This window comes from Acanthochromis polyacanthus, chromosome 22 (assembly GCF_021347895.1).
Source record: "Acanthochromis polyacanthus isolate Apoly-LR-REF ecotype Palm Island chromosome 22, KAUST_Apoly_ChrSc, whole genome shotgun sequence".
NCBI classification, from domain to species: domain Eukaryota; kingdom Metazoa; phylum Chordata; class Actinopteri; family Pomacentridae; genus Acanthochromis; species Acanthochromis polyacanthus.
In genome coordinates this window covers 8,105,143-8,117,950 of record NC_067134.1, presented here as the reverse complement: position 1 = coordinate 8,117,950, position 12,808 = coordinate 8,105,143, and the positions used below count along the sequence as shown (strand labels likewise).

General features: G+C 36.1%; 1 protein-coding gene across 5 annotated transcripts in view; it reads left to right on the top strand.

Moving 5' to 3' along the window:
• Positions 1-12,808, top strand: part of agap1 (ArfGAP with GTPase domain, ankyrin repeat and PH domain 1) — a 158,764-nt gene that overhangs the window by 48,115 nt on the left and 97,841 nt on the right. For 3 of the 5 annotated variants that reach the window (XM_051941657.1, XM_022214765.2, XM_022214766.2), the window contains exons 4-6: positions 6,826-6,840; positions 8,655-8,740; positions 12,013-12,154. In XM_051941657.1, coding sequence (XP_051797617.1) covers positions 6,826-6,840; positions 8,655-8,740; positions 12,013-12,154 — 243 coding nt within the window. The remainder of the gene's footprint in view (positions 1-6,825; positions 6,841-8,654; positions 8,741-12,012; positions 12,155-12,808) is intronic. The other 2 variants (XM_051941658.1, XM_022214767.2) reach the window with 1 other exon arrangement.

Below are 12,808 nucleotides of genomic sequence, written 5' to 3'. Positions count from 1 at the left end.
AGTTTTCTTCCTAAACAAAGTCTGTTTGATGGTTTTCAGGCTCTAAATATACAAAGAGGTCAGGAAGGTTAATGAGCCGCAGCTCCTCTGTGAACCGACAACAACCCCCAAACCAAACACAAACCAAACACAAACCAAACGCCAACATGAGCTTTATTCACTGTGGGGCAACTTCTCCTTCTGCCACTGAGTAAAGATCTGTAGAAGACCTACTAGACTGGTATCAGACTGGTTTATATCCTGGTTTTAGACTGGTATCAGACTGGTTTATTTCCTGGTTTTAGACTGGTATCAGACTGGTTTATATCCTGGTTTTAGACTGGTATCAGACTGGTTTTGGGCTGGTATCAGGCTGTTTTATTTCGTGGTTTTAGACTGGTATCAGGCTGTTTTATTTCGTGGTTTTAGACTGGTATCAGACTGGTTTTGGGCTGGTATCAGACTGGTTTTGGACTGGTATCAGGCTGTTTTATTTCCTGGTTTTAGACTGGTATCAGACTGGTTTATTTCCTGGTTTTAGACTGGTATCAGACTGGTTTATTTCCTGGTTTTAGACTGGTATCAGACTGGTTTTAGACTGGTATCAGACTGGTTTTGGACTGGTTACAGACCAGACTTGATTTAGGTTTTTGGTCCAGTTTGTGTCACAGTTTCAGGCTTAGATTTGTTGACTGGTTTAGATTTGGTTTTAGACCTGTGTTAGACCAGTTTATTTCTTGATTTTGGACTGGTATCAGACTGGTTTTGAACATGCTTTTAGGCATGTTTTAAACTGGTTTCAGCCATGCAAATGTGTCTGTATTGAAGATTTTCTCACATTTTAACACCAGTTAACTGGTTGTGAATTCGTTTTCTACTGGTTTTCAAATGGTGTTGTTACTGATTTTAAACTGGTGTCAGGTTTGGCTATTTTAGATTGGTTTTAGACTGGTTTAGGATGACATTAGACAGGTTTAAGTTGGTTTTAGGTTGGTTTTAGATTGGTTTAGGTTGGTTTAGGATGATTTTAGACAGGTTTATGTTGGTTTTAGATTGGTTTAGGTTGATTTTAAATGGGTTTAAGTTGGTTTTAGGTTGGTTTTAGACAGGTTTATGTTGGTTTTAGATTGGTTTAGGTTGATTTTAAATGGGTTTAAGTTGGTTTTAGGTTGGTTTTAGACAGGTTTATGTTGGTTTTAGATTGGTTTAGGTTGGTTTTAAATAGTTTTAGGTCTGTTTTAGGTTGGGTTTTGTTCTTGGACTTGAACTGGTTTTCTAAAGGCTTTTGTTTCTGACTATGCTGGTTTTAGGCTCATGTCAGGATGGTTTCTTGGTACAAGGCTGGTTTTGAACTGGTTGTAGAAGGTTGTTTTTTTTTTTTAAGGTTTTCTGGTTGTGATTTTAAGCTGGTTTTATACTGGTCTTTTGTTGCTTTTAGACTAGTTTTGAACTTAGTTTTTAAATGGGTTTTTGAAGGGTTTTGTTGACTTGTTTTGGATTTGACACGGGAATAGTCTTAAACTAGTTTTGAGCAGGATTTTAGACTTGGTGTGGACTGGTTTAAAACTGATGCTGGACTTGGTTTAGATCTGATTCTTTTTTTTTTTACAGGTTTTGTTGTTGGTCCTGAAAAATTCCTCACCAGATACTGAACATATTTAGTAAATCACTTTGAACTACACCTGGTGTCGGGCTCGTGTCTTTGATCACAGTGAATAAATTCCATTCATATGAATCAATTTATAAACTGGTTCCAGAGATAATAACATGAAAGAAAAGCTTCTTCTGTCTCATTGTTGTGTTTGATCTAAAATTCAGAAAACATAAATAGCAAAAAACATCCGTGACTCTGAGCTGGGAATTAATCTGAATAAATACAAGCTGAATATTAAAAATAAACAGAATGAATTTACAATGAGAGATCCAGCCACAAATAGCAGTTCTGCTATGATCATACATATTCAGAATTATGCTAATCTCTGCACTTTCAGAGGGTTTAATTTAAGAAACTGTTCATGTAGTGAAGGAAAACTACGGTGAATAATCTTGCAATGAACATTGCTTTATGATGTTAACAATAATAAAAGAATTCTGAAGAATCTTCTCAAATGAAGTTTACAGATTTGACTAATTTATGCATTTTAATATTACACAACATTATTAAATATTTTTTTTGGTCCATAAAATGTCATTAAATGGTATAAATTTGGATTTGTGTTTCCCAAAAGTCAAATGATAATTATCATGTTTAGTTTACTGTCATTGAGTCAAAAACCTGCAACTTATCGAACTAAGGCGTAAAACCCTGAATATTAAAGCACTGAATTGTCCAAAAAAAAACAAAAAACAAAACTAAATTTCAAAACACAAAAGTAGAAATTGAAAACCTGGATTTTAATGCACTAAAGAGTCAAAAACCTGGATATTAATGTAGTAAAGAGTAAAAAAACTGGATATTAATGTAGTAAAGAGTCTAAAACCTGGATATTAATGTACTAAAGAGTCTGAAACCTGGATATTAATGTAGTAAAGAGTCTGAAACCTGGATATTAATGTACTAAAGAGTCTGAAACCTGGATATTAATGTACTAAAGAGTCTAAAACCTGGATATTAATGTACTAAAGAGTCAAAAACCTGGATATTAATGTACTAAAGAGTCAAAAACCTGGATATTAATGTACTAAAGAGTCAAAAACCTGGATATTAATGTAGTAAAGAGTCTGAAACCTGGATGTTAATGTACTTTGTCAGTAGGTCAAACTAATCGCCCTTTGGTGTCAGCATGTCAGAAACTATTTGTTCTCATTAAAAGTAGAAAAATACATACTTCCTGCTGACAATCAGCTGTGGGCTGTGGGCATATTGGTGCAGAGCTATAATCTGTACAAAACCAGTCTAATAATAAACCCCAAATTAGTCCAAAACCAAGATTAAACTCGTCTAAAAACCAGTCCACCATCTGCACCAAACCAGTCTAAAACCGAGAGCAAACCTGGTCGAAAACCAAGTACAAAATTTGTCCAAAACTCGTCTAAAATCAGTCCAGAACCACCAGTCCAAAATCTGGTCCACAACCAAGCCTAAATGAGTCCAAAACCAGCTGAACCCCGTCTATGATCTGTGCAAAACCAGTTTAATACTAGCCCAAAATGAGTCCAGCACCAAGAACAAATTAGACTAAAATCAAGCCCAAAATTTGTCTGAAACTGAGTCTAAATCTAGTCTAAAATCAGTCCAGAACCAGTCCACCACAAGGAACAAAAGCAGTTGAAAAACCATTTATAATCTGTACAAAACCAATTTAATATGAAACCCAAAATTAATCCAAGACCAAGAACAGACAAGTCTTAAAACCAGTCTACGATCTGCACAAAACCAGTCCCAAAAGGTGTTTAAAACTGAGTCTAAAAACCATCTAGAAATAAGTGCAGAACCAGGAACAGAACCAGTAAACCCAGTTGAAGCTGGAGTGTAAAGCCGGTGCAGTTTTAATTGAGACTCTGATAGATCCAGACCTGGAACCTGGACGGTTCCTGAGGTGTTGAATCTGGTTTTCTGCTAAATGCCCTCCGGTCTGCTGCCCTAATTACCCCTCAGCTCTGCCAGGAGCTTTGATCTGGAAGCTGAAGAACCCCGTTAGCTAGCGCTAGTGCAGCATCAGAAGGAGGGAAACCGACGTGTTGTTCTGAAATTCCTGCCGTCTAAAAATATGCCGAAGCCCAGATTCCCATGGAGATCGATTGGAACAGAGCTGGAGGCTGGCGAGCGGCGAAGCAACCGCCAAACCACGAACCAGAACTATTCTTAGGCTGCTGCAGTCTGGAAGGAGGCCTGGCTTCAACATGGACTGCGTTCAGGGACAGTCGGACATCCCAGCTTTCAGATTGTTGTTTCTGATGTAAAAGCACTGAGATGTCAGAAAATAAAACTCAATTACAGAGTTGAAGGAAAAGAGAAAATATGAACAGATCCAAGTCTGGAAACAGTTTAAAAATAACAAAATCCAGTCCAAGCATGTGCTTTAACCAAGTGAAAAAACTAGTTCAAAACCAGTCCCAAACTATAAAACCAGTCCAGAAACAAATCCAGAACCAGTATAAAACCAGTCCAAATCCTAGTCCCAAAGCCAAACACAAACCAAGTCCAGGAACAAACAGAAACCTTCTCTATCAACTCAAAAATCAATTGAAAACTAGCCTGAAACCAAGTCCAAAGCTAAGTCTGAAACAAGTTCCCAAACCAGTCAAAACCAAGTCCACATCTGCTCTTAAACCAATTCCCAAACCAGCCCAAAAACCATCAGAAACAAGGCTAAATTCAGGTCTAAACCCGGCCTAACACAAAATCCAGAACCAAGTCCAACAGCAGCCTAAAAGTAGTCTAAACCAGTCAAAAGCTGTTCTTTTACCAAGTCTAAAACCTGTCTAAAAACCAGTCCAATACCAGGCCAAGGGTGTTTCTAAATCTGTGACAAAAACCAGTACTAAAACAAAGAACTAAACCAGTCTAATTATCAACCAAAAATGAGCTCAAAACCACGAAAAAAATAGTCTAAAAACCAGTCTACGATCTACACAAAACCAGTCCAAAATACAGATCAAAACCAGTTGAAAAACCTGTCTAGAATGAAGTCCAAAACCTGATCCAAAACCAAGCTTAAATCAGTCCAAAACCCATCCAATACTAAACACAAAATTAGTCCAAAACCAAGAGCAAACTATTCTAAAAACCAATCTGCAATCTGCACAGAGCTAGTACAAAACTAAAATCAAACAAAAATCCAAAACTCGTCTCAAACCAAGTCCAAATCAAGTTCCTGAACCAGGTCAAACCACTGCTCTGACACCAAGTCTAACAGCAGTATAAACCAGTCTAAAACATCAGTGTGTTGCTGTTAAATGATCAGAATTCTCTCCAGACTTCTGTTTATAAAATGTGCTCCTGTTTGTGCTGCGTTCAAGGACAGTCAGACATCCCAGGCTTTGGGTTGTTTCTGAAGACTAAACACTGATAAATTACAAGGTCAGAGGAAAACAGATCCCAGGCCAGTCCTGCTCCAGTTCTCACTGTAAAATGTTTTCATGCAGAATCATGTTTTGTCCTAGTGTCAGTGAACACACCGCCTGACCACAGAAACACAAAGGTCAGTGAACATCCATGGAGATGAAAACGCCTCAGAAACCCCGTTAAAAAGACCGAGGTCTGGCTGGGAAATCACCAGAGCTGTGGTTTGTTCTGCTGCCAAACTAAAAACAAACTGGAAGAACCTCGGCAGAGTTCAGCTTCATTTTCTCACCTGCAGCTGAAACTGTGAGGAAAAACAGGAAGTTTAAAGTCACACTGGAAGTATATTTAAACCAGAAACGTCTCAGGAACCAGACGGAACAACTGGATCAGTGATGCAGCCGAGGGTTTGCGTCCACATCAGAAGGACTGGGACAAGCCAGCCTAATACCTGAATGAAACTGGGACCAAAACCAGTTCAAATGTGTTCAAAACCAGTTTAAATGTGTTCAAAACCAGATCAAATGTGTTCAAAACCAGTTTAAATGTGTTCACAACCAGTTTAAATGTGTTCAAAACCAGTTTAAATGTGTTCAGGACCAGTTTAAATGTGTTCAGGACCAGTTTAAATGTGTTCAAAACCAGATCAAATGTGTTCAAAACCAGTTTAAATGTGTTCAAAACCAGTTTAAATGTGTTCAAAACCAGATCAAATGTGTTCAAAACCAGTTTAAATGTGTTCAGGACCAGTTTAAATGTGTTCAGGACCAGTTTAAATGTGTTCAAAACCAGATCAAATGTGTTCAAAACCAGTTTAAATGTGTTCAGGACCAGTTTAAACATATTCAGGACCAGTTTAAATGTGTTCAAAACCAGATCAAATGTGTTCAAAACCAGTTTAAATGTGTTCAGGACCAGTTTAAACATATTCAGGACCAGTTTAAATGTGTTCAAAACCAGATCAAATGTGTTCAAAACCAGTTTAAATGTGTTCAGGACCAGTTTAAATGTGTTCAGGACCAGTTTAAATGTGTTCAAAACCAGCCTTAAACCAGTCTAAAAACAAACTTAGAACCAGTATTAAACAGGTCTAAAACCAGGTCCAGACCTTCCTAAAAGAGGTCCAGAATCAGTCCTAACCAGTCTAAAAGCAGCTGAGAAACGAGTTGATCAAGAAGTTGAAAAACAAGTCCAAAAACCACAATAGAAGTAGTCTAGGACCTCCATAAAACTAATCTGAAACCAGGTCTAAACCGGTCTAAGCAGCTCCTAAAAGGTTGTTCTAAACCAGTCTAAAAACAAGTCCAACACCGGTCAAAAAATAGATTTAAAACCAGGTCCAGACCTGCCTAAATGAAGCCCAAAACCAGTCCAAGAACAGTCTACAAGCTAGTCTAAAACAAGTTTTAAAAAGTGGTTTCGGACCAGTCCTGATCCAGTCCTACTATTAAATGTTCTCAGAGACCTTATTTCCAACATGGTGGACGGTGGCGTGATCTGATCCAGCCTCCTCTTCTTCTTCTTGTTCTCCTCCTCCTCCTTATTCTTCTTCTTCTTCTTCTTGTTCTCCTCCTCCTCCTTGTTCTCCTCCTCCTCCTCCTCCTCCTCCTCCTCCTCCTCCTTCTTCTCCTTCTTCTTCTTGTTCTCCTCCTCCTCCTTGTTCTCCTCCTCCTCCTCCTCCTCCTCCTCCTCCTCCTCCTCCTCCTCCTCCTTCTTCTCCTTCTTCTTCTTCTTCTTCTTGGATCTCCTGAGGATGAACCCTGCATGCTGCATTAACTGAGTTTTTTTAAAAAGTGTTTTTCCCTGTTTTTCTTCTTTTTCTTTCCTGGCTGCTCTTAAAGCTGACGTGGATGCAGGTAACTATGCTCTGCTTTACCTTCCTCCTTCATCCGTCACCGATCCATCGATCCCTGATCACCGATCCATCGATCATCGATCCATTGATTCTGTCTGTGGCCCATCGGGTTCAGTTCAGGTTCAGCTAAATCCACATTTCTGCAGCTCATTTCTTTAGAATTTCCAAAACGTTTCCTGAAGTTAGACGTCATTTGTTCAGCAGACCTGAAGGTTTTTCGTCCAACAACAAACTAAGAGTTCCTCTGGTTCTACTTTGAGGCATTTTTGTCTCGTTTCTCTCATTTTTTCTCACTTTGTCTCGTTTTTTCTTGTTTTCAATCTTGTTTGTCTCATTTTTTTGTCATTTTCTGTCTCATTTTTCTCATATTTTGCCATTTTTTGTTGTAATATGTTCGTCTCATTCAATATCTAGTTTTTTTTGTCCATTTGTGTCTCGCTTTTTGTCTCATTTTGAACAACATTTTGTCTCATTGTGTCTCTTTTTGTTTTGTGCCATTTAGTGTTTCATTTTTCTTGTTTTCAATCTAGTTTCTCTTATTTTTTCTCATTTTGTGTCTCATTTTTCTATTTTAGTGTCTACTTTTGTCGTTTTCTGTCCATCTGAGTAAATCTGACAGATTTTATCCAAAAACAAAAGTGATGATCAGTGACATGATGAGGAGTAACGGTGATAATTTCAGGTTTTTGTCATGATGATGCTGCCGCCGCCGTGCCTCAGACTGACATGTTCATTTAAACAGCCTGAAGTGTCAGTGTGAGATAAAAGCTGCTGAAAGTGAGTCGACTGATTCACCTGCAAACACCTGAAGCTGCTGAACCTGAAGCTGAACGCGATTGGCTGCTTTGACTGTAGCTCCGCCCCTCACGTCTCCATGACAACAACACAAACCAAGACTCAACCCGATCGATACGACCGGTAGATGGTAGCTCCGTTTGTTCAATGTTTGTGTTTTAAGAAGAATCTTCACAAGACTCCTGATAGTGACTCCAGTGTTTTTAATCCAGTAGCTTTATTAATAATCAAAGTTCTACCAGAACCCTCTCAGAACATCTGGTTCTTCATCTCCTTTAACATGCTTTTATCCTGTATACTGGACAGATGTTTGCATTGTTTCCTTTTTACGTGGGCTTAGTCTGGTCATTTGTTTTGAGCTGGTTCTGGTTTTATTCTGGTTCCAGTCTAGTTCTAGTTCTAGTTGTGGTTCTGGTCTAGTTCTAGTTCTGGTCCCGTCCTCCCCTCCTCAGTCTAAATGTGAGTTTTTCGGTCTTAGAGGTGGAACTTGAACTTCCTGCCTCTGAGTCTCATCAGACATCAGCTGAGGAACCAGAATAACTTGTGGACGCCGTTTTTAGCCTCAGTCACTTCCTGTAAACCCTCAGGACGAGGCCCGACCGCCGCTCTGGATTTAGATCCGTCACTGCAGAAGGGTTAACCCTTCGGAGGCCGAATGAAGTCCAGCAGCTCCAGGAAAACCTCCCAGAACCAGAACTAAACATAAACACACAACAACTGGAGTCCATTTGGTTTATTTTGGCTCCAGTTTATCTGAAAACTCTGAATTTTTCTGACCTGGATGTTAATCAGAGCTGAGTCAGTCGAAGCTCCACGGATTCACAGAGAAACTCAGAATTTTTAGTTTTTTACAGAATTTAATTTGAGCAAACGGTTTATTTTTGGCCATTTTTAACAGCATATCCTTTCACATGTTTGTTTGTTTTAGCTTCAGGTTTTTAGTTCGTCGCCTTCAGCCGATCGATGGATTCACTGTCCTGTACTGATTACTGATTATTGATTATTGATTGCTGTGTGCAGGCGGTCGCTTTAAGAAGGAGATGGTGGTGGACGGTCAGAGTCACCTGCTGCTGATCAGAGATGAAGGAGGCCCCCCAGAGGCTCAGGTAGGAACTGCAGCGAGAGAAATAGAAAGTATTCACATTTCAGACGTTTCTCTTCTGTTTGTTTCTGAGGTAGTAATTAATTTTAAATAAAAAAGTCAAATTAATAGTGGATTTAAATGAAAATATCGAACCTTTATTAATTAATTTTAGGCAAAAAAAATTTAAACGATTTAATACATTTTTTAAGAATAGTTTTTACGTTTATTAACCTATTTTTATTTAAAAAATAAACTATTTAATAATAAATTTAAAAATATACTTTTCTTAAATACATTAACAATTGAATAACAAAATTAAAGAAAAATTAACATTTACTAAATAATTTTAGCATAAAAAATCAACCATTTATTCGTGAATTTTAAGTATTTCAGCTGTTCGTTTATTAATTTTAGGCGTAAATTTCAACCATTTGTTCATCAATTTGAGGTAAAAAGTGCATCCATTTATTAATTAATTTAAAGTAAAAATGTTAACAATTTAATGATAAATTTAAAGAAATAAATCATATTTACTTCACAATTTAATAATAAATTTAAAGACAGAAAATAATGTTTATTAATTACTAATAATTTTAATCAACAGATTTTAAGTAAAAACAATTTAATATGAAATTCAAAGTAATTTTTAAAATATTTTTTATTAATTTTAAGTAAAATATTTTAACAATTTAGTATTAAATTTAGAGTAAAATATTTACATTTATTAATTTCAACAAAAAAAATAATTGTAAATTTTAAGTAAAAAATTATATTTGTCACTTAATTTTAAATTAAAAAAGCAACAACTTAAGGATACATATAATCTAAAAAAATTAACTTATTGATTCATCTTCAGTGAAAATGTTACCAATTGAATAGTAAATTTAAAGAAAAAATAATGAATATTTATTAATTAATTATAAATATATAAATCTACGATTTAATGATGAATTTATGTAAAAGATAAAATCATTTAACCATACATTTTTGTTGAATATTTCATCTGTTCTGCAAAAAAAATTCAACCATTTATTTATGAATTTTAGGTAAAAAATTCATCCTGTAGTCAAGAATTTTAAAGTAGAAATATTAACCATTAAATATGTGACGACTTTAATTTAAATATTTCATCTGTTCATGAATCTTTTCTACTAAAAATGTAACTAATTATTCGTGACTTTTTGGTAGAAGTGGGTCAGAAATTCTCATAAAATATTTCAGTTGTTTATTTGTAAAATATAGTTTAAAATTATTCAACAATTAAATGTGTTTCAGTTCTGAATGTGGAGGTTTTAAAATGAATTTCAGGTAAATATTTTGTTTATTTATAGATGAATTTAAGGTAAATATTTTGTTTATTTATTGCTGAATTTCAGGTAAATATTTTGTTTATTTATTGCTGAATTTAAAGTAAAAACATTTTTCTTCTGCGCTGAATATTTTTACTGCCTTTGTTTAATAAATGAAGCTCGTTTTTTTCACTGTTTCTTGATGTTTTTCTGCTTTAAATGTTTAAAATGTGGGTCATAAACTGACCAGACTCTCCTGATGTCTCCACTCAGACCTGATGAATAATTCAGATTCTCCTCACCGTTAATCTCATTCTTCTCTTCCACGGAAACCTGCAGAAAACGCCTCAGAAACGCAGAATTTCTTCATTTTAAAGCTTCATCTGCAGACGTCAGACCACAAAAAACTTGAAACCCGAATTTAAAAAGCTCTAAAATAATAAAAATGTCGCTTTTAAGGCATTTTTTGTGTAATTTTGCTAAATAAATTAGATATGTCTTCATTTTTTCTGCTGTTTATCCTGTTAAATGATCAAAAAAACAGCATTTTTAAGTGGAATTAACGACAAAATCCTTCATATTCTGGTTTATTTGAATTTCTTCTGGTAGTTTTGTGCCACATTTAGGCTGTTTTGCATCATTTTGTTGTTTTTCTCTTTTTCTTCTCATTTTTGAGTTGTTTAGCATTTTGAGGCCTTTATATTTCTCTTTCTTGACATTTTTATCTATTTATGAATGTTTTTTTGTGCCTTTTGAGTCATTTTATGCCTTATTTTTGTCATTTTCTATGTGTTTTTGTGCCATGTCTTGGTCGTTTTACTTCCATTTGTGGCTGTTTCTCTGCTTTATGTCTCAGTGTTTGTTTAGTCTCTCTGTGGCTGTTTTTCGTCCCATTTTAGTCATTTTTGTGTCACAAGTTGATCGTCTTGCATCACTTTGCTGCTCTTTTGTCTCTCTGAGGTCATTTTATGTCTCATTTTGGTCGTCTTGCATCTTTTTGTGGCCGTTTTGTCTGAAAAAATGATGGAAAACAACCAAAAGAATATGCAAAATGACTTGAAAGGGGCAGAAATGGAGAGAAAAGGCCAAACGTGCAACAAAATGAGAACGAAAATAGCAGCAAAAACATGTAAGATGATTAAATTGTGACACAAATTCACCAAAATGAGACGAAAAACAACCAGAAAGAAACACAGAATCAACAATATGTGATCACAAAAACCAACAAAAAGATACAAAACGACCAATATGGGACAAAAAATAACCAGAAAGGGACAGAAAATGAGCAGAAAAGGACAAAATTACAACAAAAAAGATGCAAAACAACATAAAAAGTGACATAAACGATGAAAATGGGCCAAAAATAGCCAGGAGAAGATGCACAAAGGCCACATAGGACACAAAACTGACACTATTAGACACTAAAAAGACCGAAAATAGACATAAAATCAGATTAAATAGAAAATATGACAACAAAAAGATGCAAAACGACCATGTGGGACAAAAAATGACCAAAATGGAAGAATCAATGACCAGAAAGGTACAAAAATGATCAAAAAAGGACAAAATTACATCCAAAAAAAGATGCAAAACATCTGAAATGTGACAGAAAACAACAAAGAATTGACATAAAACAACAAAATGGGACAAAAAGCTACCAGATAGTCATGCAGAAATGTAACATCGGGCATAAATCAACAAAATTACACAGAAAATGAGCAGAAAAGCACAAAATTACAACAAAAAAAGATGCAAAACAACATAAAAAAATGACATAAAACGATGAAAATGGGCCAAAAACTACCAGAATTTTTGGGTCAGCTGTTTTTTTCATCATATTTTCATGATTTCGCCGAGAAACTGAGAATTTTTCATTTTTTCCCCAGAATCTAGTTTCTTAAAAATGTAAATTTTGGGTGAATTTTATTGATTGATTGATTGATTCTGGTTTGTTCCTGTGATAAATGTTGTTTATGTGTGAATAAAGTTGTGTTTTCCTCTCCAGTTTGCGTTGTGGGTGGACGCCGTCATCTTCGTCTTCAGTCTGGAGGACGAGCTCAGCTTCCAGACGGTTTATCACTACTTCAGCCGCCTGGCCAGCTTCAGGAACACGGCCGAGCTGCCGCTGGTGCTGGTCGGCACGCAGGGTGAGCAGTACCGGTGTCTGCTGAGGCTCTGCTGCCATCTAGTGTCCAAACAACGCAACTGCAGCCTCGTTTAACCCCCAGAAAACCTCAAAGATCACAAGTTTATTCCGGTTTTTATTCCGCATTTACTGGTTTTACTCATTCACACGTCTCAGGCTTCTTTTGTGGTTGGAGTTTTCTGAAATAAATCACTGAAAATGAGAATAAAATGAGCAAAACGGTGAGACAAAAGGATACACAACAAACAAAACGGGAAGCAAAATGAGCAAAATGATTAAAATGGAGCGAAAATCGCCAGTATGAGACAGAAGATGAGCACAAAATGGCTAAAATGAGTCACAAAAGAGATGAAATGACGACAAAATGATGCAAAGCAACCAAAACTGAACAAAAAATGAGCTTTATGAGACACAGTATGACCAAAATGAGATGAAACATGAACACAGAGACAGAAAATAGTTACAAAAAGATGCAAAACAACCAAAATATGACACGAAACGACCACACAGGAGCAAGAATCGACAATATGTGAGACAAAATGAGCACAAAGAGACACAAAATGACTAAAATGAGTCACAAACGAGATAAAATGACGACAAAATGATGGAAAACTAAGCAAAAATGAGCATTAAGACACAAAATCAACAAACTGAG